General features: G+C 44.7%; 2 protein-coding genes across 6 annotated transcripts in view; one reads left to right on the top strand and one right to left on the bottom strand.

The window, feature by feature from the left end:
• The window catches only part of LOC129832048 (max-binding protein MNT-like), a 28,946-nt gene extending 18,723 nt beyond the window's left edge, over positions 1 to 10,223 (top strand). For both annotated transcript variants that reach the window (XM_055895776.1, XM_055895775.1), the window contains 2 exons: positions 3,949 to 4,141; positions 7,569 to 10,223. In XM_055895776.1, coding sequence (XP_055751751.1) covers positions 3,949 to 4,141; positions 7,569 to 8,470 — 1,095 coding nt within the window. In that variant the 3' untranslated portion in view covers positions 8,471 to 10,223. The remainder of the gene's footprint in view (positions 1 to 3,948; positions 4,142 to 7,568) is intronic.
• Positions 10,224 to 11,064: 841 nt separating this feature from the next.
• LOC129832050 (septin-4) overlaps positions 11,065 to 26,485 on the bottom strand; it is a 66,553-nt gene continuing 51,132 nt past the window's right edge. For 2 of the 4 annotated variants that reach the window (XM_055895783.1, XM_055895782.1), the window contains exons 2-10: positions 18,984 to 19,167; positions 18,768 to 18,891; positions 18,330 to 18,464; positions 17,484 to 17,601; positions 17,135 to 17,236; positions 16,510 to 16,606; positions 14,733 to 14,895; positions 14,425 to 14,524; positions 11,065 to 12,806 (exon numbers count right to left, since the gene is read on the bottom strand). In XM_055895783.1, the coding sequence (XP_055751758.1) occupies positions 12,738 to 12,806; positions 14,425 to 14,524; positions 14,733 to 14,895; positions 16,510 to 16,606; positions 17,135 to 17,236; positions 17,484 to 17,601; positions 18,330 to 18,464; positions 18,768 to 18,891; positions 18,984 to 19,080 (1,005 nt within the window). In that variant the 5' untranslated portion in view covers positions 19,081 to 19,167 and the 3' untranslated portion in view covers positions 11,065 to 12,737. Of the gene's footprint in view, positions 12,807 to 14,424; positions 14,525 to 14,732; positions 14,896 to 16,509; positions 16,607 to 17,134; positions 17,237 to 17,483; positions 17,602 to 18,329; positions 18,465 to 18,767; positions 18,892 to 18,983; positions 19,168 to 19,596; positions 19,954 to 23,330; positions 23,552 to 24,329; positions 24,371 to 24,792; positions 25,725 to 26,485 lie in introns of those variants that run through there. The other 2 variants (XM_055895784.1, XM_055895781.1) reach the window with 2 other exon arrangements.

The raw sequence follows: 26,485 nt of genomic DNA, 5'->3' as shown, positions 1-26,485 counted from the left end.
CACACGCACACAGCGTTTGCGTACACACACCCTAAAGTAGTTATTTGGGGCTATTTCCAGTAAAATGCAACTTTTGTGTTTCTATTCCAACATGGGACCCAGTGAGAAGATAACAAAGGTTTACAATTACTGACAATCACCACAAACGCTAGTCAAAAGACCAGTGTGCCCAAGCCTAATTAGCTAGCGCCGTGCACTGAAGGAGTGGCTTTTCCGTAACGTGGTTGGCTGCCTGCTGCTCACGCTACCTGGTTTAGGCTAGCCTAGCGCAATCTGTCTTGGCAGTGCTGCAAAAGTGAGTCAGTGAGTACAGCCTGGCTGCCCCAACCCCTCCCCCTCTAGGTCTCCTCTCTGCCCCCAACCCCTCCCCCTCTAGGTCTCCTCTCTGCCCCCAACCCCTCCCCCTCTAGGTCTCCTCTCTGCCCCCAGCATTGCATGTCATGCCGCCTGAGCGGTGTTTACACACACACACACACACACAAACACGGCCCAGTCCTGCTCTACTTTCTTTCACGTAGACAGAGGCCCCACTACTCCTCTAAGGAAAGAAGGGGGAAGGGAGGGAGTCATGTTTGTCACGTGCGAATGAAACAAAAGCTAATTGTAACCCTGTCTCCCCCTCTTCCCTTGGCGTAGCATGCTGCTACGTTGTCGTAGCAGCAGGGCTCTTTCTTTGTGTTTAAGGATGGTAGGGACTTAGTAGTGGGTGGATCAATACAGGCTGATACTGAAGAGGTGCTGCCATGCTTTCTCTGGGTTCTTGTCATGTGTTCTGTAGTGTCCATCTGCGGTTCTTGGCCTGTTTATCAGGTATACCGTTTTTATCTAGTCTCACTCTAGCTGTTGCTGTGTGTTCTCTGTTCTTGAATGGGGGCGAGGGGCAGCTATCCTTGCTGTGTAGACTGTGATAGGCAAACACTCTGCAAGGCAATCTGTACTACTATCTTCAAGGACAGTATAGAACAGCCGTACCGATGGCAACTACAGCTAGTATAGCAAGCAGATAGAGGTGTGTTAATGTCTAGAAGCAGCTAGCTACTAGATGGCATAGTGACTGAGGTGGGGCCATAGTCATTGTATCAGAGTGAGTTCAGTGGGTCTGGGTGTTTTGTAGGGCAGTGAGTAATACATACAGCATCTCTCTCCCTCTCTGTTGCTCTCTCTGTCTGAGTCATAGCACTAGGCACGTACAGCTGTGGCCCACAGAATTCCACCGTATGTGCTCATGAGCATGCTTGCAAAGACATGCCCCCACAATCGCATTCACATACGACTGTCTCTGTATTAGTGTTGGCTTTATGCCTGCGTTCTGCAACCGTTGTTTTAACGTTGTTATAGCATTGTTTATTTGGTCGCTGATGTATGTTTCGGATGCCTTTTTAATATTCTACCATGGTACAGCTGGCACACTGGGACAATGTGCTGCTTATCACCTGACGGGTTGCCAAGGATACAATGGCGGTTTTCAGCTGTTGCCGTGACAACAAAATTGGAGGACTCCAGTATTTCATTCGCTGAGACGAGGAATGCAGACAGGTCTGCGAGTTGAGGGTGGAGCAGGAGGGGTTGGGGGGGATCTGATTGGAGCAGAGTGCTGTCGGTGGTAAAGACCAACCAGACCGGCTGGATGAGACAGACGCACCTCCCGCTGAGGCCTGTCTAGGATAGGATAAATAGGTGACTCACCACCAGCCAGTCAGGGGAGTCTGCAGCAGTACGCCTTCTACTGGACTGATAGAGCCTTAAACAACACCAGACTGGCTGTCATAGTTGTTTTAACTGTACTCTGCCCTAACATTTCAATCAAGACAGAATGACAGATCTGGTCTTCTTTAGCTCTAGACTGCACATCAGTCTCATCACACACCTTACCTGTCATAGTGTCATCACACACACACCTCCTTTCTTCCCTCAGGGGTGAGGGAGAGGTTCACACATGTAGACTAGACAGGTCATGTATAGTAAGGAATAGGGTTTGTGTGCGTGACAGCAGAGCATCCTATCTAATCCTGACTGAACACCTGCAATTGGCCTGACATCTATTTATACTTCCAACTGTACAGTAATTGTACAAATGTAGAATTTGTACCTAGCCACACCTACCAGCTACATTATACACAGTTACAGGAAGTCCAGGTCTGTGAGCACACAGCTTTATGGCTCTGACATAGATGAGTCCAGCCTTTTTTTTAGCCTTGTCCTGATTGGCTAGCCGTGATTCTAGTCCTTTTAGCCTCGTTCTGATTGGTTAGTCATGATTCTAGTCATCTTAGCCTCGTTCTGATTGATTGGCTAGTTGTTATTCTAGTCTTCTTAGCCTCCTGACATGTCTAGTCATGATTCCATAGTCTTCTGAACCTAGTCGTATTTGGGCAATACCCTTTGAGGAGGGAGAGTGAAACTTAATGTCTCTGTCTCTCATAAAGTCAATATAAAGGTTTTGTGTCCCGGCAGACTCCATCATGGTGTTCTTCCTAGTTGTTGTCGGTGTCCCAGGCAGACTGACAGATGGTATAATCTCTCTATCCTTGCTGCTCTCCCTCGCACAGACCTGCCCCGCCCACTACAGCCTGTTTTGTCAGGCCTGTGACAGCTGACCAGAAAAGATGAACTAGGTCAGAGAGCCACTGCCCAGCACCTCCCTCTTTCCATACCAAGGTCTCTCTGTATGAGGGAGGTCCAAGGTCTCTCTGTATGTTCTTCCTTTCACACAGTTGTGCTCCCTGCCAGGTCATGATGCTGGCTGTAATGTTAATGTCTGTGTTGCTTCTGCTCATCCAGTCAAAGGAAGCAACAGACATGGAACTTTTCAGACATGAAAATGGCTTGCCCAAGACTTTCTTTTAGACTGCTGTCAGTCCTATGAACTAGTTGTGAGTAATGCTTTCAGAGTAGTAAATTAGTGTCCATGTGGTTTAAAACGATGGGCGGGGCCCGCATAAGGAGGCATGCACACAGTTGATTCTTGTCTAACAACCGTAGTGCCACACTCAGTATTAGTTAGTTTTTCCACGGTGGAATTTCCTCTGCTTCTCTGGATTCCAGACGTTTCTGGTCCTGGTACAAGTCTCGGCCATGAAAGGCTCCAGTCTGGCCGGGCTTTGTTTTCCTCTGCTAATCTCCCCCTGTTTAGACACACACACTGCTCGTCCCTTTGATTAAATGGCTATATGACGTTCCCATAAACATGAATGCAGCAGGAAGCCACTTGCTCAGCTCAACTCAGTCTACCGTGGAAGTGAAGTAGATGCAGTAGGGACTCATAATGACCTTCTGAAGAAACATTATCTAGATGTTACATTATCTATCGACTGTTGTAATCACTCAGGATGTGGCTGTGGTGTCGTTTTGACGATAATATAGCATTGTAACATGACATAGTTTCTGTGCAGGGAGAGAGAAGGATCTCTTGGTCAGAGCATATAGCCCTGTCTCAATATGGATAGATGAAGTGAAGACCATGGGGTCAGGAAATGGTATTTGTGTTATCATTGTTTGTGTGATGTAGTGAACAGTATAAAGAATAAACTGATAAGGGGTGGCTTGTTTATCATGTTGATGAGAAGAGAAAAATGTTTTATGCAAGTGGTCCCCGCAGCTGTTGCTTAAACAGAGGCCTGGATAGCAGATGTTTTTTATTAGAGCTTACTTTACATGAATGCAAATGGGGAGTTTTATGACAAATGGCATATCATATATATTATGAAGGAGTAAACTCTGTAAACACATTGATGACCGATGACATTTGGAGTAGTCCCCAGCCAAGAGTGAAAATGTGGATGTTACTGGCTCTATTGAAGAACTTGTGTGGAACGTGAAACTTCAGTTTTAAAGTGATTATTATAATGAAATTGCAGAATGAAAGCAAGCTCTGAAATATTTGATTTTCCTATTTATAAGTGTGTGTGTTTTAAACTGTGCTGAACCCTCTTCCTCTGTGTCTTACAGACGTTAAAACGCAAGGAGAAGGAGTATGAGCATGAGATGGAGAGACTGGTGCGGGAGAAGATCGCTACTCAACAGCGATTGGCTGAGCTGAAGAACGAGCTGAGCCAATGGATGAATGTCATGGAGATCGACCGTGTTCTCAGACAGACGTTTCAACCAGAAGACGACCAGGCTTCTACCTCTACTGCCTCAGGTACGCTCAATCAATCAGTCAAATTAATTTAGAAAGCCGTTTATAAATAATGACACTAAACGGTTGTCACCAAGTACTTTACAGTAATCATACTTGTAACGTGTACCTGGGTCTTTCTGTGAACTAGGGTACCAGTGAAGATTTCTTACAAAGAACAACATGTTGCAGCTGTTGATAATTCATTGATGATAATCTGCCTTTTTTTTTCTTTTTTTCATGTCATTACATTAAACCTCTTGGATGTAAAGTCCCCTGTTTTGGAAACCTGTGTGTTTCTGGTACCGGGTCCTACTGACATTTTCGCTGATAAATCGATCTATGGACACCATAGAATCGTCTTTCTATTTCGCAACAAAGCCTCCTTCACTTACGCCACCAAACTTACCCTAGTAAAACTGACTATCCTACTGATCCTCGACTTCGGCGATGTCATCTACAAAATAGCTTCCAACACTCTACTCAGCAAACTGGATGCAGTCTATCACAGTGCCATCTGTTTTGTTACCAAATCACCATATACGACCCACCACTGCGACCTGTATGCTCTAGTCGGCTGGCCCTCGCTACATATTCGTCACCAGACCCACTGGCTCCAGGTCATCTATAAGTCTATGCTAGGTAAAGCTCTGCCTTCTCAGTTCACTGGTCACGATAACAACACCCACCCGTAGCGCACGTTCCAGCAGGTATATCTCACTGATCATCCCCAAAGCCAACACCTCATTTGGCCGCCTTTCCTTCCAGTTCTCTGCTGCCAGTGACTGGAACGAATTGCAAAAATCGCTGAAGTTGGAGACTTATTTCCCTCACCAACTTTAAACATCAGCTAACCGATCGCTGCAGCTGTACATAGTCCATCTGTAAATAACCCACCCAATCTACCTACCTCATCCCCATATTGTTTTTATTTACTTTTCTGCTCTTTTGCACACCAGTATCTCTACTTGCACATCATCATCTGCTCATTTATCACTCCAGTGTTTATCTGCTAAATTGTAATTATTCGCTCCTATGGCCTATTTATTGTCTACCTCCTCATGCCTTTTGCCACACTGTATATAGACTTTCTTTTTTTTCTACTGTGTCATTGACTTGTTTATTGTGTTATTGGCTTGTTTATTCCATGTGTTGTCTGTGTCACACTGCTTTGCTTTATCTTGGCCAGGTCGCAGTTGTAAATGAGAACTTCTTCTCAACTAGCCCACCCGGTTAAATAAAGGTGAAATAAATAAAAAGATCGAAATAGGATGCATTGAGCGATAGCCTTGATTCTCACGGACACAGGAGTATCTATTTTTTGCCTGTGTGAAGCAGGATGTGATATCTGACACCACTTGAAGCTGGGATGTCCCTTCTACCGTTTCATTCGCTCTTCCAACTGTCCATCAACTCCTGGCGGAACTCTGTGCCACAGCCACTAACAATGTACAGTGGGGCAAAAAAAGTATTTAGTCAGCCACCAATTGTGCAAGTTCTCCCACTTAAAAAGATGAGAGAGGCCTGTAATTTTCATCATAGGTACACTTCAACTATGACAGACAAAATCCAGAAAATCACATTGTAGGATTTTTAATCAATTTATTTGCAAATTATGGTGGAATATAAGTATTTGGTCAATAACAAAAGTTTATCTCAATACTTTGTTTTATACCCTTTGTTGGCAATGACAAAGGTCAAACGTTTTCTGTAAGTCTTCACAAGGTTTTCACACACTGTTGCGGGTATTTTGGCCCATTCCTCCATGCAGATCTCCTCTAGAGCAGTGATGTTTTGGGGCTGTTGCTGGGCAACAGACTTTCAACTCCCTCCAAAGATTTTCTATGGGGTTGAGATCTGGAGACTGGCTAGGCCACTCCAGGACCTTGAAATGCTTCTTACGAAGCCACTCCTTCGTTGCCCGGGCGGTGTGTTTGGGATCATTGTCATGCTGAAAGACCCAGCCACGTTTTTATGGCAGTGTAAGTTGTCATTATCATATATTAAGCATTAAACAGTTAAATTAGACATTGAACTTGAGTCCTGGATCTAACTGTGACAGTTTTTTTTGTATTGAGATCTCAGAAATGCAGTAACTACATGACATTCTGTCTCCTTATGTTATGGGGTGAAAACTGTTTTCATGGGCGCACAAATCCAAAATATGGTATGCATTGCAAAATCTAATGCTTCTAACTGGAAGAGTCACCTTACCTTGATACTCTCATTAACATGGTTCTTCAGTAATTATGCATAATACTTGTTGGATGCGAATTTGGTGTCCAGCTGATATTTTCACACATCTGATCCAAAAGGAATTTTCCAAAAGACAGTCAAGTGATTAACAGCTTTTGTGATGGTGCGTGCAATGCAACAGCTCAAGTGCTGCAGTAAAGGTGTTTGTGATGAATGTCCAGAATATTGTCTCATGCGATATGCCGGTGAAGACCGTTGTGCCTGGATCCACATTGGATCTGATATTCCTAGCGAATTGATGTTGATCGTTTTGTCTGCTTGATTTACAGCAGGGTCTCGTTAGATTTATAAGCAAAAGCATCAAGGTAATGAGTTTGTTTTTGTGTCTGGGATTGGACAGTCTACTGTGCGCAATTGTGTAGGATGGCTTATTGTGCAACACCCAACACTATTCCTATCAATTATTCTGGATATAATGAGAAATTACATAGCCTAGTGAGTTTATTCGTAATTTGATTTGGTAATGAAATTACATGCGTTTCATTTTCCATGTTAAACCTGCAATTTTAAACAATGCAAGGGGCTTGAAGTAGACTACATGAACTTGGCTTTCCATACAAATCCTTCCATTAAAATAAAAACGTCGGATTCAAGTGGTGAGATTTAATTATATCGCTATTCATGGATTTATGTGTCAGCCGCATTGGATGCATGTCGATTTTTTTTTTTTTTTTTGTTACCAATCTATTTAGACAGGTAATGTCCACAATTCTCACATACTGTATTTTTGAATGTAATAATATCAAGGCCTAAAAATGCATTATTGGTAATGGCTTACTTTATGCATGGGGAGGGGTTCTATATTAGGCACTATGCACAATTTATAACATTGAGGTCCTTGACAATTAGAGTGCTTGGAAAAAGCCCCTGAAAGTCTGACTTTGAGCAGGGTTCATTAGCAAGTTAAAGGATGTATAGTCCTGTTGTATAGCTGGAGTTATGGGTCAATTTGCATATTGACTTTCATTCCTCTAAGTACACGTGGAACTTCATGAAAATCATTTTTGTTTCAAACCATTTAGAATTTGTTTCCCCCCAATGTCACCCATTGGCCCCATTTATTTATAGTAAGACCCATCTACACTTGTTCCTGCACAGTGTTTTAAGAATGTACAAAGCGAAGAAATCTGAGATGTTATCTGCTTTTACTATCGAGGGTAAAGTTATTAACGTGTTCTTTCTGTCTGTGTCCCAGAGGGTGAAGACCTCATGGATGATGACATGGATGAAGAGAATGCTCCGTCAGCGCCGACAGCCTTACCCACCATGCCTCAACAAGCCATACAGCCTGAGTTGTGCAAGACTGTGACCCCCACTCCCATAACCCCCACCACATCCAACCTCACCCAACACATCTCCAGCCAACACAAGGCCCAAATGTACCCCCAGCTTCACCCCCACCTGCTGTCAGCCCTGCCTGTCTCCGCTACGTTCTCCACCCCAACATCCAGCATCACCACCACCCCTATCCAGGCCCTCCTATCGGCCCACACACACATTGTAACCTCCCCTAGCACCCTCTTCCCGGCCCACACACACATTGTAACCTCCCCTAGCACCCTCTTCCCGGCCCACACACACATTGTAACCTCCCCTAGCACCCTCTTCCCGGCCCACACACACATGGTAAAGGCTCCCAGCCTGCAGCCCACGGTCATCGCCCACAGCTCGGCTTCCCACGCCTCCGTCATCCAGGCCGTCAACCACGTCATCCAGGCTCAGACTTCATCTGGAGGAGCCAAGCACCTCACCCACCTAGCCCCCTCAGCCTCCATGCAGCTGGCCCCAGGGCACCACCACCACCAGCCCATCGGACACATCACCGTCCACCCTGTTACCCACCTGGGCCAGCACCATTTACCCACCATCTACCCCCAACCCGTGGCTGTCACCCAGCCAGCCATGGTGGGCCACATTACCCATACCATCACCCATGCCCAGGTCAATGGTACTGCCCCCAACCAGGGCACAACCACCATCGTGGGAAAGCAGATGGGAGTTGGTGCCCAGGTGGTGGCACATCACCCACAGCTGCTGAACCCTGTAACTATGGTGACCATGCCCTCATTCCCCGTTAGCACTTTGAAGCTAGCCTGATTTCTGAACCAGGCCAGAGCCATCCTGAAGCTAGCCTGAGAACCAAGTACATGAACAGGCCACACCCACCCTGAGGTGGCCAGAGTCGGGCTGAAGTCGGAGACAGACCTGGAGACCATCTGCCCCAGAGCAGACCAGCCGGACAGGAGCCAGCCCAGACGCCGAGCCCGAGGCAGGCACCAGGACTACTGTACTGACAAACAAACGGAAAAGTCTTCATACTGAAGGCAAGACGCAGTTCTCATATTCACTGATGAATCACAAACTGCATTAACGAACCTGAGGCAGTACAGCTGTCTATAAGGAATAACTCAGAACATTCCACAAAGAAACTATAAAAAACATAATATAAATATCTTTATAATGGTTATGAGGTGAAAGAGCCAATGTTGTTGGGCTGAGTATGATGTCCAGGAGGATCATCTTGATGTTATTGTACAGGATGCAGTGGAGATTCACAGATACATTTTGTGTGGCCCTCCGTGTGCATATCTGCAGAAGCAAAACAGCAGCTAAGAGTGAGAAAAGGGAGTCATCGAATGTTGAAGGCAGTCAGACCTGCATATTTTCACTCCAGATCGGTTTTATATTTCTGCTACATGTATTCCACAGCCAATAGTATTTAAAAACCACACTACAAATGACTGATGGTGCCACTATCAAGCACCAAGGTATTAGATTTAACTGAGGTATACCACTAATGCCAGGGCTTACATCTACAAATCATCTGAGTAGGAGTGCTGATCTACAATCTGTCCATATAAACGTATTAATTATGATTTAAAAGGCTAAACTGATTCTAAACAAGCACTCCTACTCTGAGGTGCTCTGCCTTCTGAATGTGACCATTCAGAAGGCAAAGCGTCCGATTTCAGACAGGCTGAATCGGGGTCAGAGAGACAGGCAGTGTGTGATTGGTGGGTGTTGTTGGCGTGTCAGCATGGGATCAGTTTGTGTGTGCTCTAACAACTAAGCACCATAAAGGAGCACATTGAGAATGATTGCAGGGACCTCCCCCTCTACCCAGGCACATGGCTGTAGAGTCAAACCTAAAACATGGCCTGGCCTAGCTGTACCATGTGCTCGCCTCCCACTGCAGCGCTGTCATATGGCTGCATGCTCCACAGGCTCCCCCTGCTGGTAAAACAGACAATGGTCATTGAGCAGACTATATTGTAATAACATGTATTCAGTGGATGTGGCCCACGCAGAAATCCAACACGTCAGCATTCCCACCATGCACATATGAACCACGTGATGACTTCTCATGAAACTGAACAACCACTCAATTTAGCACAGGATGAAAATGACAATACCCAAGTGACTACATATTGCCTCATTTTGTTTTACTAATAACAGGGACCAGTATAGCAGGCACAAGCACTGCAAATCGTTCCTGGAGTATATATCTGTATGTGTAATATAGTGAGGAATGTCTCTTGATTGTGTTGCAGCAGTGAACTTGTTAAAACAAAGGCCTTTGGCAGTGTCATGGTAGAGGATTTAAATGAATGAGGCAGTTTGGGGTTAAACGACATGGTAGGGCAGTCACCTACGAAGCACTCTGACATCTTATTCTCTCTCCACCAACCATATCTGGTATCCCTGGTCATCAGGCTGCCTGGTCATAACTTATCTACGTTCTCATGTTTGCCTTCCACTACACTATGATGACCTGTGTAGCTGAGATTAAACTTAACTTCTAGCACTTTGATCTGCTACTTAACCACAATTAAACTGGTTTACAAATTTACATGTCTCTGTGTTTTTGCAAGTGGTGTCCCTCTTCACTTAATCTGAATGTTTTTACGTGTGTTTGTGAGAGGAACAGTGGACATGATAGGAGTCTCCATTATGCTCTGATCAGATATTTTTTAAATTGAATGGATTGTGTGTGTATAAGTTCTGTTGCCTGTTTTTGCATAGATTTTTTTTATGCTAGCTGTTTTCTGGGATAAGTGCTGTAGTAGTGGTTCTCACAGACCTCTTTCCACAACATTGTATTGCCTGCACATTTTGGGTTGCGTTTAGATCTTATTGTCCATTATGTAAAAAGAACATTAATGCATAAGTGGACAATGCTTAATAAATCTTACTTACATTTATAAAAACTTCTTGCTTTGGTCAATTTCATAAAATGTTTAGGTTGTGGAGAATGTGGTAGGCTCAATCAGCAACACCATCGAAATACAAAGACTAGTAGAAAATGTCTAGAATGAAGTCAAGATGCAGATTTGTATTATTATTCTATTACAATTCATTGAAACCTTTCTCTTCCTCAATTACTTTAAAGGCCCAGGTTCAATACGAGCGCGCTTTGTCCAAAATGCAAGTTCCCTCATTAGCAGAGCCCATATTCACAGTAATGCTGCATGTCGGCTTAATTGGCGCATTGTCGAAATCTGAGATTGGATTGAATCCCGGCCAAAGTTATTTATTAGATAAATATTCCGAAAAGAACATTCTTAAAACAAATGGGGGAAAAACATTTCCTACCCTTGTGATTTTGGACTGGGTCTCTAGGTGAATCTAAGCTTTGATGGCCAGGAAGAGGCAAAATAAAAAATATAATCAATGTTGCTTACAAAGAGAAATACAAATCTGAAATATTTTATTCTCATTGAAATATTCTTAATTGTTCTGGCATATTTATACAATCCAAAACATATGTATCTTTATCTCATGACTTGTTCCTTGTGAATGACCTCATATTTGCACCTGAGGAAAATAAATACACAACTATTCATCTTATAACAAAAATTGTTTAAAGCCAAAATTCTTGTGGGGAAACGTGGGAGTGGAAAATACCTAAATGATAATTACATAATTTCTTGCTTTGACTGCATAATATAACTACTATAATAAAACCATCCACTCAAACATATCTACTTAATGTACTTCAAAAGAGTAGGTGCATACTTACTGTCCACAATCAACATCAAGTCTAAGGAGTATATCAATGAATCAACCCATGAATGAAGGCTTGCTATGTCAGACACTTCTATAACATACGAGGCGATCCGGTCATTCTCTAACCCCTGACATCCGGCAGAATAAGGGCCTTGTCCTGTCTGCTTGGTCGCCAGGCCAGCGTCTCTTGGCTGCCACAATTAGCTCAAGCCTGCTCTTTTCTCCTTTTGGGTAATGTTCAGTAAAAAAATATTCTACGGGGAGTTACTGCCTGAACGTGTCCATTCGGGCCGTGATTCAGTCCGATCTCGGGTTTTAAAAAGGAAATGTTCCCCACATTTGCGGAGATCCTATCACGTAAATGTGCATGTCAGCTCAATCTGAAATTGCCTTAAAGTCACAATGTCTATAATCGGATTGAATCCCGGTCTAAGAACACACATTGGTTTTCACTGCGAAAAGTTAACACGACCCTGGAGAGCTGCAAGTCAACAATATTCCAGAAAACTTAATCTATCATTACAGATATCAGAACTGTAAGTAGTGGGTTTCCTTTTTCAGTTAAATACAAGAACGAACAACCCAGGTTTGAGAATGCTGGAACTGGAAAAGTGAAGGAAACGAATTAGCCCTATTAACATACATTTGTCCAAAAACACACAACAGTACTTCAGTAACATTTGTCATTCATTCCACAACAAGGAATTTCTTGCTATTCTGTGTAGCAATGCAAATAAAATAATTACAAGTGATAGATGCAATCATGTAATTGTAGTAAAAAAAAAAAGATTTACATTATATCAGTATACAGGACAACACATGCTCTACAGTCTACCCCTTAACCAATGTCAGGGGTTAGAGTTCACTAAGGAGAAACATCAAGGAACATTAGCGACAAAACTGGAAGGCAAAAAGTTATCTTTTGACAAGACCACATATAAACTATGGGTGGAAGGCAGGCAGGCAGGACCCGGCCGTAACCTTGTAAGGACAAACAGGTGGTTAGGTCTGTGCTGTCCGGACCGGTGTTGTGCTCTAGCAATGGCACCGGACAGGGGTGCCCGTTGTTACCGTTAGAGTTTCCACAACATGTGTGGAGACGCAAGGCTTCCATGTTGTTGGAAGAAGAAACTTCTCACCATGCTACCTCCTGTCTGAATGCCTCATGCCTGGTCTTGGATCAGTCTCTGATAGTGAGGGTTATTGACGAAATGAAGAGTGGTGGCTGTTGAGGTTGGATGAGCTGGACTAGACAATGGTTTGTGGACTAGAGTAGAGTGGTACTAGTGGTGCCCACCCTAGTAGTGGAAAGGGGCCTATATTTACAGAGGTTAAGAGGTTCTAGTAGTAGCCTTGGTTAATAGGCCTCCTTCTGCGTGTGCATCTGTTCCTGGATCTTTGTGAGCATCTCTTGCATTCGCCGCAACTGTAGAGAGAAGAGAGGCCACTGTCAGTCAAACACCCTCAATGCGACATGCAGCAATACAAAACACCACAGAATGAAGTGGGGACTGGGGAGATGCTCACAAGCTTTAGAACCTCATACCAAATTATTACTTCCATGTGAGTGCACCAATAACCAAGAGCTACCAATCACAACAAAGCCAGCTATGTGACAACAGATCAAAAGGATTCCCCATACCAGTCTACTCTCACCAGACTATCAGATTGTTAATGCTAAACATTACTTTCACATTTGCACAGATCTGACCGTCTCAGAACACTACAAATGCTGAAGTAGTGATTGCCAACATTTCATGACTGCAATGTAGGTGGCCTGGAACGCAACCATTACTTCCACTTGACTGCACCAATGACCAAGCCGTATCCAATCACAACCAAGCCAAAAGTGCTGACAGACAACGGATCGATACGATTTGCCACCCCAGTCTATTCTGTCTTCAGACCATGTGACCCAATGATGGATGTGTGTGTTCATTCATGTATACAGTCCAGGTGGCCTGGAACAGGCCCATTACTTCTACGCCACTGCACCAATGACCAAGCCCTATCCAATGACCATCAAGCCAGTAGAGAACAACTGATTGATACAATTTGGCACCCCATTCGCTCTGTCTGGAGACCACGTAAATGAGCCGGGTGACTGTGTGTGTGTGTTCAGTCAAGTGCACAAATTCATTTCCGTAATTACTACATGTAAAGCCTGTTAATTCAATACTGTGATATGCAGTATGAGTGAGAAAGATATGGTGCTTGCGGACACGTATTTGCCCTGCATAGCATCCCGCTCAATCCCACACACATCAAAATAGGATGAAATTATGGCGACAGTTTTGTGTTCACGTTTTAATAATGGAAAGGGTTACATTCCAAAAATGAGGAAAAAACAGAAAATTATGTATAATTCTTTTAATGGTTCATGTCATTCAGGGGGAATCTACCTTGATTTTTGTGTAAATGATGCACTGATATCAATGGAAGAGCTGCGCCAAAACTCAAGTTGCGCACGTGGGTCACAGGGTATCGTATTCGAAATCTCAGTTTAGGGCATTTTTGTTGTGGTAGTGTTAACCTTAAAGAACTCCACCAGCTTTTAAATCATAAAATATATAAATAAATAAATAAATTATATGAAATTGGCACCATGGTGCTTTCGGACAGGGACAAACTCAAACAGGGAGAAGAGAACCAGGGCTTCTTTCCATCTACAACACTACTCTACCCAGGCAATGCGACCTGGCATATTATATTCTACAGCCAGACCTGGGTTCAAATAGTATTTGGATATAAAACATTATTTGTAACCAGAACTAGTCTAGTCTTCTCCTACAGTTCATGTGCATCCCAGGGCTGGGTGCTGTTGTAGGGGCCGACTGTCACCCCTAAACTCTGACCCTTCCTCAAACCAGACCACCATCACCCCACCTGACTGGGGTATTCAGGGGCACCTGCATGTATGGATGGAGTGTATATACTGTATGACTGACAGCCTGGAGGACTCAGGAGGACTCAGGTTCAGACCCGGAGTCTAGGCCTGGGTCAGAGTGGGGTTCTAGAGTTGGGTCTGAGTGTCGTCGTGGTACCTCTTCGTCTTTCTCTCGGATTAGCTTCTCCGTCTCTGTGTCTGTGGTACTTGGTATCACAGGGATGGGGAAGTCTGTGCCGCTCTCCCTGGTCAGTTTACTACAGGAGTAGAGTGGAGAAAGACAATATGGTTAACAGTATGTGGGTGTATATGTTGTTAAAGTTTGTGACTATATGTTAGTGTGAATTGTACTTGAGCTACATTATGTATGTATAGGAGTAACAATACGTGCAGCATTAAGATACCTGATCGAAGCTATGAACAACATATGAGTGACAGTGTATGAGCGTGTGTGTGTGTCCGTACTTGCGGTTGCGTTCCTTCACCACCATGCGGGTCATGCTCTGGATGCAGTGAGCCCTGTAGTTCTCATAGTGGGTCTCCCGTGTCACATCCTTCAGGTCCTGCATGTGTGTCCTCACCAACATGTTCCTCAGCTTCACAAAGTCACAGTGCGCCGAGTTCTCCACTGTCAAGAGTAAGAGAGTGTTGGGTTTGGGCAGTGTTTCCCTAAACCTTTCATGTCCACATCCCGGTTCAACCCTAACCCTGGTCTATACCCACTACCCTAACCCTAGTCTATACCCACTACCCTAACCCTAGTCTATACCCACTACCCTAACCCTAGTCTATACCCACCACTACAACCCTAGTCTATACCCACCACTACAACCCTAGTCTATACCCACCACTACAACCCTAGTCTATACCCACCACTACAACCCTAGTCTATACCCACCACTACAACCCTAGTCTATACCCACCACTACAACCCTAGTCTACAACCACCACTACAACCCTAGTCTACAACCACCACTACAACCCTAGTCTACAACCACCACTACAACCCTAGTCTACAACCACCACTACAACCCTAGTCTACAACCACCACTACAACCCTACAACCACCACTACAACCCTAGTCTACAACCACCACCCTAGTCTACAACCACCACCCTAGTCTACAACCACCACCCTAGTCTACAACCACCACCCTAGTCTACAACCACCACCCTAGTCTACAACCACCACCCTAGTCTACAACCACCACCCTAGTCTACAACCACCACCCTAGTCTACAACCACCACCCTAGTCTACAACCACCACCCTAGTCTACAACCACCACCCTAGTCTACAACCACCACCCTAGTCTACAACCACCACCCTAGTCTACAACCACCACCCTAGTCTACAACCACCACCCTAGTCTACAACCACCACCCTAGTCTACAACCACCACCCTAGTCTACAACCACCACCCTAGTCTACAACCACCACCCTAGTCTACAACCACCACCCTAGTCTACAACCACCACCCTAGTCTACAACCACCACCCTAGTCTACAACCACCACCCTAGTCTACAACCACCACCCTAGTCTACAACCACCACCCTAGTCTACAACCACCACCCTAGTCTACAACCACCACCCTAGTCTACAACCACCACCCTAGTCTACAACCACCACCCTAGTCTACAACCACCACCCTAGTCTACAACCACCACCCTAGTCTACAACCACCACCCTAGTCTACAACCACCACCCTAGTCTACAACCACCACCCTAGTCTACAACCACCACCCTAGTCTACAACCTCTACCCTAGTCTACAACCACTACCCTAGTCTACAACCACCACCCTAGTCTACAACCACCACCCTAGTCTACAACCACCACCCTAGTCTACAACCCCTACCCTAGTCTACAACCCCTACCCTAGTCTACAACCCCTACCCTAGTCTACAACCACTACCCTAGTCTACAACCACTACCCTAGTCTACAACCACTACCCTAGTCTACAACCACTACCCTAGTCTACAACCACTACCCTAGTCTACAACCACTACCCTAGTCTACAACCACTACCCTAGTCTACAACCACTACCCTAGTCTACAACCACTACCCTAGTCTACAACCACTACCCTAGTCTACAACCACTACCCTAGTCTACAACCACTACCCTAACCCTAGTCTACAACCACTACCCTAACCTTAGCTTCATGTCCACATCCCAGTTCAACCCTAACATAATAAGACCCCGACACACAATAACTAAATAATGATGGTGTAACAGGGTTACCTTCCACGATGCCCCAGGGATACAGACGACCACGGACCCTCTTCCCTTTGGCCTCCACCACCGTGTTGCTGCCGATCACCGCAAACGGTATACTGTCCTGGAGGAGGGAGACAGGGGTAGGGAGAGAGAGCAAGAGAGATGAATATGAATGAAGTGAATAAAGTACAAAGAGGGAGGAATATATCTGTGGTTATGATGAGGTAATGCAGTCAGTGGAAAATGCTGCATTGCAGATCTACCCATTTCTCCATCTCTCTCTCTCTCTCCCCCTACTTGGAATGGACAGAGCACACCGTCAGGGCACATGAGGTCACAGACACGGTTCTATGAGGGGGAGAGACTGAGACACCATTTATCTACCAAAACAACATTCTGGCCTGTCCTGGCTGCACAGCCACAGCCTGCCCTCTAATGCACCGGTGCACACAGAGATTAATAGAATTCACAAACAGATGACTTTAAGGCTGTGTGCTCAATAATAACATGGTTACGGACATCATCTGTAATCTGGGTTTCCTAACCCTGCATTACTGTATTGCAGACAGTTTGTTTATGATGACTAGTGTCCTTTATGTTGCCATACTTCCTCAACTAGTGATATGAGGTTTGGATAAATATGGTTCACCTTGAGCTCCTGATCCTGCTGTTTGAAGTCCTCATCCTCATCAGAGTCACAGTCTGGGAACTGGTAGATCTTAATCCCATACTGCTGGATCTCCTCTCGGATCTACAGGAAGATAGAGGGACAGAGAGAAGAGGAAGAGAAGATTCAACTACTGTTTTAAATCCTGTGATTGAGGATGGACAAAAGAAGAAGGAGCAAAAACAAATCCAACAAAACGGTCACCTGGAAATAAAAATTTGTTTCAGAAATTTGCTGAAACCAATGTCCCCTGTCCATTTCTTATTTTAACACAGACATGGTATTCAGACAAGCAGACACAGATAGAAAAGCAGGTTAGAGAGTGGCTTGCCTTGAATTTCTTTTTCTTGACCTCGGTGGGTGTGAGTGTATCTGCCTTGGCCAGGATTGGCACAATGTTGACCTTCTCATGAAGGGCCTTCATAAACTCCACATCCAGAGGCCTCAGACTGAGACAAGACAACAAGATATGACATACATTTTTTGTAATTTAGCAGAGTAAATGACCAGAGCAACTTAGAATTAGGGACAATAAGTAAACACTGAGAAAACAACCAAAAAACACACTGTACATGTGGAAACATGGGCATAGACAACACTGACAAAACTTTGATATGGTTAAGAGATAATTACAGTAATCCAAATTAAGGTAATCCTCATAAACCATATTTTCAACGATTGTAGTAGTATCTAATATTGGTCAGCAGAGGGAGTTGTTTCCTTATTACAGGTTTGCAGCAGTGCTTAAGCACTAATGACGGTGCTCAAGATTTTTCCTTTCAATGAACACAGCGGAGTAAAACAGACCGTAAGCTCAGACAAAAGTACTGCATCAGCATTTACACCGACAAGTGGAGAGAAAGTTCAGTACTGCAGCATCTGCCCCTCAAAATGGATTGAACGTTTACCCCTGAACCAGATGCAGATTTCCCTAGAGGCAGCAGAGCAGGGTGGTTCTAGATTCCACGGAAACCAAATGCATTTACAATGCATGGAACATGGTGCAAACCAACATGGTGCATAGTGGAAACCCTCTCGGTGGTACTCAAGGAAGGACGGTAGAAGGGGAAAGGAAACAATTCTAAGAGCATTGAGACACAGCCAATATGTCTATCTCAATAGAAGGACTCCATTTAAAGAGTATTGAGACAGAGACGACATGTCGTAGCTGACGTACCCGTGTCCGAAGGGAGAGATGAAGTAGAGGCAGCAGTGGACTCTGTTATCTTGGATGTTCTTCCTGTTCAGTCCACTCTCGTCCCTGAAGTACTGCTCAAACTGCTGGTCGATGTAGTCCGCCACTGACTTCCAGCTAGGGCGGTGGGGGAGACAGAGACACACCAGCACTGAGGCAATGCAGACAGTCATTCCCCTACTGTATACTGAGCTATACTGCAACTGTACCTCAAACTGCTTCATGTAACAATACAAAGCCTAATTTAAATAAAAGTTTGACGACTGTATTGAAGACTACCGTGTATATCCAAAGGTTAAGATCAACTCAATACCTCGAACTTACTCAGCTCTGCCTTAGGATCATAATAGGAGTTGAGTTGTTTCATGTTTTCCTGACACCAAAGAAGAGTCCTATGAAGGAAGGATGTTTGACATATACCATTCAGTGTTATTGACAGCGTCTCCAAAGCCAGGGGTGTCTACAATGGTGAGCTTCAGCTTTACGCCCTTCTCCTCAATGTCCACTGTGTGTTTAGTGATCTCCACTGTCTGAGTGATCCGCTCTGGAGTTAAAACACACATTTCCTCAGCAGCTGGCCATTTATATCATTCATTAATTTATTTATAAGATGAGACACCAAAATGGCTACCTTACCCTCAGCGTTGAGTAGCTTCCTGTCCTTGTAGAGGTCTGTGAGGAAGAGGCTGTTGACCAGGGTGGACTTGCCCAGACCAGACTCCCCTGCTACCATCAGGGTGAAGTCAAAGCCCTTCTTAACAGACTTACGGTGCACCTGGTTTGGCAGTGTGGCAAAGCCCACATAGTCCTTGTCTTGGTCCTGTGAAAGCAAAAGAAACGCCTATTTAAACACGCCGCTCAATTCTGGTGGCGGCACATTTGCGAGTTACAGTAATCATTCTAAATAAAAAAGGTAACACCTACCACACATAAATACATGTCTTCAAACCTAAAGCCATTTCAACAGATGTAGGGTATTGAATGAAGCCATTGTCAACACACCAGAACACACTACCATCTTTGACCAACATCAGTTTCAAATCGAAAGCCACAAACTCAGTAATCTGCTAAATCGCAACCAAAGGTTCCACGTAAACACCACTGGAAATGGCCTGAACCTGCTGCTAGTGCTCCTCTGCGGGTAAAGCACAGCCTCGTTGGACTGGAGAGGTGATAACCCAACCCACATTGCCCATAGTGTTGCCTCTGGTCTCTACACCCTAAACGGTCCACCTGGCCTGAAGTTTACCTCTGGAAAGTCGTAGGGGTCAAAGCGACCCCAGGGGCTCTTGGGCCTGGTGGGACTGAGGGGAGACTGCATGTCATAGTGATCCACCATCCCACATTCACCCAACTGCAGCCTCCCTACGCCCTGGTTGTCTGACTGGGCTCTGCCACCCGCCGTGGGGGGCCGCAAAAAGGTGGGTGTCCCGGGTGTGTCGCCACCCTCCACCTCCCTGTCCACCGGGTGGGAGTGCTCATGGTCGGGGCTGTGCTCATAGCCGCCCAGAGGCGGGTGAGGGTGGTCCCCGCTGTGGTGGGGGTCTTGTTGCATGATGTTCTCCAACTCAGAGTCTTCAGAATCATCCATGGAATGGCTTGAGTGCTAAGAGGGGGGGGGGGGGGGGGCATGGAGCGGTGCGGGTGGGTGGGAGAGGTGATGCAGAGAAGAATGGATGGAGGGGAGCAGGAGGGAGGGTTAATATAGATCGGAAGGAAAACAATGAGCAAAGGTAACAGGATCAACAGGAAAGAAGAAGAAAATGCAGAGTGGTTATAGACACTGAATGCTTTGATGGAGAGAAACAACCTAAGAAATCATTAAGTGCAAGGTAGGCCTAGTTCTCTAGGGTTTAGAGAAGATTTACACTAAGAGACCTCGAGGAAAGAAGATAGACTGACTGATTCACTAGAGAGACCACCAGAGAAGCTACAAGGTTAACAACGTAAGAGGGGAGGGTAAATATTTGTGCTGATGGGAGGAATGCCGAGGAAGAAGAGATCTCCGATGGCCATCAAACTGATAACAAGCACACCCTCTGATTCTGACGCGAGAGAACACACTCACTCTGTCCAATACAATATAGAGCGCCAAAAATAGAACGTATAGCGTCCTCTGATAGAGTAGATAACTCATCATTTGAGTATTAGTATTTTATTAGGATCCCCATTAGCTGTTGCTGAAGCAGCAGCTACTTTTCCTGGGGTCCAAACAAAACATGACATAATATAGAACATTAATAGACAAGAACAGCTCAAAGGACAGAACGACATCATTGACCTTCCTGAACTTGTAGGAAATGGGAGGATACATCTTGTTTAAAGTGTAGTGCCGTGGCAGCTGGCTGTAAAGAGTCTTCCTGCTCAGCAGCTTCAGCCTTGGTATGGTAGACTCTGGAGTCTGGGTGGCACCCTATTCTCTATGGGCCCTGGTCAAAAGTAGTGCACTACATAGGGAATAGGCTGCAATTTGGGACGCAAACTGGGACATCACAATTCAATAGAAGGTACAGTACTGTAGCCACGTGGATGATAAAGAGTGTAGGCAACCGCTTAACAGGTTACACAACAAAATATGATTTGTTTGAGTAGAGCTAAAGGAAATTAACCTCTAAATGATTAATGAACCCTCTTGATTACTAGAAGACTGCTCAAATGAATTGCTGTGGTATATGGTGTCACACAGCTTCAAACGCAAACAGTCATGAACACACACACACACCTTCTTATGACATCAACAAGGACTCAAACATGACATCATCTATTCATATGGATGTGTCACTCAACACATACTGGTAGACAGAGGAAACCTGATAAAAACCTATTGGTGTTAAACATGTCACTTACACAATGACTGATCAATTTGTGGTGATTAGTAACAGCACTCCTTTTCAAATCTACCTAAACCTGTCAATCATAACTACATGTTATATTATTCCCATCTCTGCCTTTTCCCAAACCACAAGAGTAAACCATTTACCTTAACTGATGACAATACCTACAATTCATGACACCAACAAAGGCAGAGCCTCTGTGTGTAGTTGAAACTGTAAAGGGATATCCCTCCCTGGAGTTCAGACTACAGACTAGTGTTCCATCCCAAAAGGCACCCTATTCCCTATGGGCCCTGGTCAAAAGAAGTACACTGTATAAAGAATAGGATACCATTTGAGATGCAGATTGGTGCTCATGTCCTTAGGGCTGATGCTCAAGTTACCACAGCCATGCACGCCCGTTCTGCCCCAGTTTGTGTAAAGAATCCCCAGCCTGCTCCACTATGAATATTACAGTGTATTGAGAAGGCTAAGAGGCTATTTTACATTTAGAGTGCAGTCGGGAAGTACTCAGACCCCTTGACTTTTGCACATTTTGTTACGTTACAGCCTTATTCTAAAATTGTTTTTTTCCAGTCTACACAGAATACCCCACAATGACAAAGCAAAAACAGTTTTTTAGAAATTTAAAATAAAACTTCCATATTACATTTACATAAGTATTCAGACCCTTTACTCAGGTGCTTCAACAAAGTACTTCGGCAGTGATTACAGCCGCAAGTCGTCTTGGGTATGATGCTACAAGCTTGGCACACCTGGATTTGTGGAGTTTCTCCCATTCTTCTCTGCAGATCCTCTCAAGCTCAGTAGGGTTGGATGGAGAGTGTCGTCGCACAGCCATTTTCAGGTCTCTCCAGAGATGTTCGATCAGGTTCATGTCCGGGATCTGGCTGGGCCACTCAAGGACATTCAGAGACTTGTCCCGAAGCCACTCCTGCGTTGTCTTGGCTGTGTATTTAGGGTCGTTGTCCTGTTGGAAGTTGAAACTTCGCCCCAGTCTTTGGTCCTGAGAACTCTGGAGTAGGTTTTCATCAAGGATCTCTGTACTTTTCTCTGTTCATCTGTCCCTTGATCCTGACTAGTCTCCCAGTCCCTGGTGCTGAAAAACATCCCCACAGCATGATGCTGCCACCTCCATTCTTCACCGTAGGGATGGTGCCAGGTTTCCTCCAGACGTGAAGTTTGGCATTCAGGCCAAAGAGTTCAATCTTGGTTTCATCAGACCAGAGAATCTTGTTTCTCATGAGTCGTTTAGGTGCCTTTTGGCAAACTCCAAGCTGGCTGTCATGTACCTTTTAGTGACGAGTGGCTTCGGTCTGGCCAACCTACCATAAAGGCCTGATTGGTGGAATGATGCAGAGATGGTTGTCATTCTGGAAGTTTCTCCCAACTCCACAGAGGAACTCTGGAGCTCTATCAAAGTGACCACTGGGTTCTTGGTCACCTCCGTGACTAAGGCCCTTCTCCCTCGATTGCTCAGTTTGGCCGGACGGCCAGCTGTAGAAAGAGTCTTGCTGGTTCCAAACTTCTTCCATTTAAGAATTATTGAGGCCACTGTGTACTTGGAACCTACAATACTGCAGATATTTTTTGGTACCCTTCCCCAGATCTGTGCCTCGACACAATCCTGTCTCGGAGCTCTATGGACAATTCCTTCGACCTCATGGCTTGGTTTTTACTCTGACGTGCACTGTCAACAATGGGACCTTATGTAGACAGGTGTGTGCCTTTCCAAGTAATGTTTAATCAATTTAATTTACCACAGGGGGACTCCAATCAAATTGTAGAAACATCTCAAGGATGATCAATGGAAACAGGATGCACCTGAGCTCAATTTCGAGTCTCATAGAAAAGCGTCTGAATACTTATGTAAATAAGGTATTTCTGTTTAATACATTTGCAAAAATGTCTAACGTTTTTTAGTTTTGTCATTATGGGGTATTATGTGTAGATTGATGACCAATAGAAATATGTAAAATACTCAAAAGTATTTGAGGTGCACTTGATTTAGCTTGAAATTTGGAACTTTCTGGACTATTCCATTTGTTCCATTCACTGTGTCAGTCCAACTAAATCAAGCACAGCAGCTCAAATATCTGGAAAGTATTTTACATATTCTTTGACCCAGACCTTGTCTGGTCACTGGTACCTGTTCGGGCTCATGGTGGTGGTCCCTGGTGTGGCCAGGGGATGGCGGGGCGGAGTCCAGGTCATCTGATGATGAGTGAGCCTCATGGTCACTGTCCTCCATTGCTACTGGGGCTACAGTGCACTCTGCAATCTCCAACCAGGAAGGAACATGCATTGAGTGGAAAGGGGCGAGGCAAGGAGCAGGGCCAACAGGGAAGTAAGAATTGGAAGGACCAATCAGAACAAGGAATGGGAAATGGTGAAGGAGGGAGTGGAAGGGTATGTTGGCATGACAACAGGATAGCGTTGCGTGATGGCGTTTTTTGTAGAATGGACCAGTACAAAAGGGTTGAAAGAAAAACAAAACACAAATAAAACAAGTCATGAAATGATTAAATAACTCAAATTAAAATAATGAGTGAGTAGTCTGGATCCAGCCATAGGAAATGACATGGCTGTTGGATGCCAGAGTAAGCAACATGGCTGTCCGCTGGAGTAGCCCACCGGGTGATTGAGTTGTATTCAGAGTGGTGCGTGGAAAGAATTGTTTCAGCAATGTCCAGAAATAATGTTGGTGTGTGCAGGGATCTATTCCGTCTGGCCATTCCACTCACAGCTTAATGTTGTTTATTTGTCCAGCTGCACTTAGCTTAACTGATTCTGATATCTTCCCATTCGGGGGGGGGGGGGGGTCTAACAATGCACTGTTACTGAAGCAGATGAAATTAACTGATCTGGCTGCCGATGCATCGTGTAGAGTTGAATGTCTTTTCTGAAAGCACACACACCTACTAACACTCAGAGTTCAGAGCAAGGCCTTACAAACTCGTAGAAGAACCTTGCATCAGTGTTCTCCCAAAAAGGATTTCCACGTCATCCCAACAAGGTTCTTGTTGTCATCCTCACAGTTTTAATTAAACAGGGATAGGGATTAGGAGATAAGGGGCAGAGAGGAGAGGAAATTATATGTTTCTCAGATTAGTGGACCACTGACCTGTTTTCCTCTGGTGTGCTTTGCTCTGACCAAACCACACAATGGATCAATGTCCAATCTATTGCCTAACATGGACGACCCACCGTGTGATCCAATGAACAGCGTTCCTGGTCGACAATAACCAACATGGTCAACTCTGGAATGGTTCTCAGATCCTCTCTGCTCCACACACATTTTATTTCAATCACACTGAGAATATGTGTCAGATTCTGAAAACTTCTCTGCTCCACCATTTAAAAACTTGAAGAACAAGTCTTTCCCTCACTTGAACTGCAGAGAATCTACCACTTGGAAGCAAGTAGATTGATAATATATAAAGAAAATGCAGTCTTTGTAATCAATCATTAAACAACAATCTAAACTTGTACAACTAGACTCGATTTAAAAAAAGACCTCACCAGACAATTAAAAAAATACTATTCAGGACAATAACTCACCGGTTCTCCTGCAGTACCTCACCTGCAGTAATTCACCTGCAGTACCTCACCTGTGTTACCCTGTATGAGATGTAACAGCCTGGCTCTCTTGCCTCCTCTCAAGCAGCTCTTCATGCCCTCACCGGGAGCCAGTCTGGAGAGTGGCAAGCATCCCCTGCCTATATATCCTTTTGAACCAGGACACTGTATTCTTCAGCCCCATCGAGCAGCCTGGCTGCCCCACTCACCTGGGGCTCCTAGTCCGATCCGCCACAGACATGAAATCCATCCACGGCCCACGCACCCATCACGGTTCACAAGTTTGGGCTGTCCAACCCATACCATGCCAATAACACCAACTCACTTGAACTTTTAAGGCCACTCATCTCTGTACTACATAGATTTTCCACTAAGAACACACTTTGGCTCTTCTCAAGCAAATGATGTACCCTGCAAGTTAAGACAAGAGAGGAATACAGATTTATCCTCTCACACTGTATCAGTTTGGCTGTCAGGCACTGGAGTGTATGATTATCTTAAGCATTAAAGTCTTAGGAGACCGCAGCCACAGCTGAAATGGATTTAAGGGATGACGATCAAGGAATTTCACTGTAGATCTATGGAACTCTCCTTACTTTACCAGCCTGCAAGCCTGGCTGCCTGCCTTGCTGCCTAAAAACACTGATGTCTCATGAGGTCTTCATTCAACAGTTTGACATAAATTGAGAGGAAAAGAGACGGCATCTCAAGGGAGAGAGAAAACAAGAGTGAGAGGAGAGATAACTAGAGAGATAGAGAGAAAGAATCTCAGATGATGCTGAATATAAATGGAGCCTTAACACAGACAGCAGAACAATAGTGGTAGTGACGGGTCAGGCAGCAGAGTTGGACTGATGACATCACCCAGTCAGCACATCCATCAGGGCTGCCTGGCACAGAGCACTCTGGAGTGGGTTAACCTTAGGATTACTGCCCCCCCTGCATCATCTTGCATTGCTGCAGGATATGAGGATGGAGGGCAAATATGATATTTTTTGTTTCTCCATCTCCTCTCTGTGAATGTACAGCTCCATCTAGAGAGGTTGGGTAGCATCAGTCACACATGCATGCTTTCCCTCTGAGCCTTCATCTCCCTTCTCCCGATTTTCTACCCTGTGTGTACTTGTTCACTTGCCTTCATGGGAGCCACGCATACACTAATGACTTTAGAGTTATGCATTGAACTGCTGCAACCCCCCAAAGCCAAATATAATACTAGGCCTATTACTCAACTGTGTTTAGAATAAATCCATCCATTAATCTCATGTACAGTGCTTTGTAGGGAATATACGTTGGCCATTTCTCATGTGACTTTCCCAGACCTGCCAACCATGTCCAACTTTTTAGAGTACCAGACGCTCGTGGCAAATTGGAGATTCATGTTCTTAGACAAACATTATGGATCACACCTGGTTCAGTTCAGTCCTCTGAAAAGGTATTTACAAAACATAAATAAAATATTCATACTGATAAGTACAGAACATATAAAATAAATATATGTTTTGTGGAATTAGCAGATTGTCTGTATGTTTATTCCATTAAACAAAAGACTGCATCGACACTGACTGCAAACTGGCTACACAAAGCTTAAGCAGGCTACGGCAAAGGGAATCTGAACGCTGTAAACGTGCCTATTGTAGTTCTTTGCGGAGCATACATGAATTGAGATTTTCTAAATTGATAATATCTCAAATCTAGTGCAAAGGCATTTTAGAAGCATTTCCT

Source organism: Salvelinus fontinalis, chromosome 33 (genome assembly GCF_029448725.1).
Source record: "Salvelinus fontinalis isolate EN_2023a chromosome 33, ASM2944872v1, whole genome shotgun sequence".
Lineage (NCBI taxonomy): Eukaryota > Metazoa > Chordata > Actinopteri > Salmoniformes > Salmonidae > Salvelinus > Salvelinus fontinalis.
The sequence above is the reverse complement of the archived record's forward strand: the minus strand, read 5'-3'. Positions and strand labels throughout refer to the sequence as shown.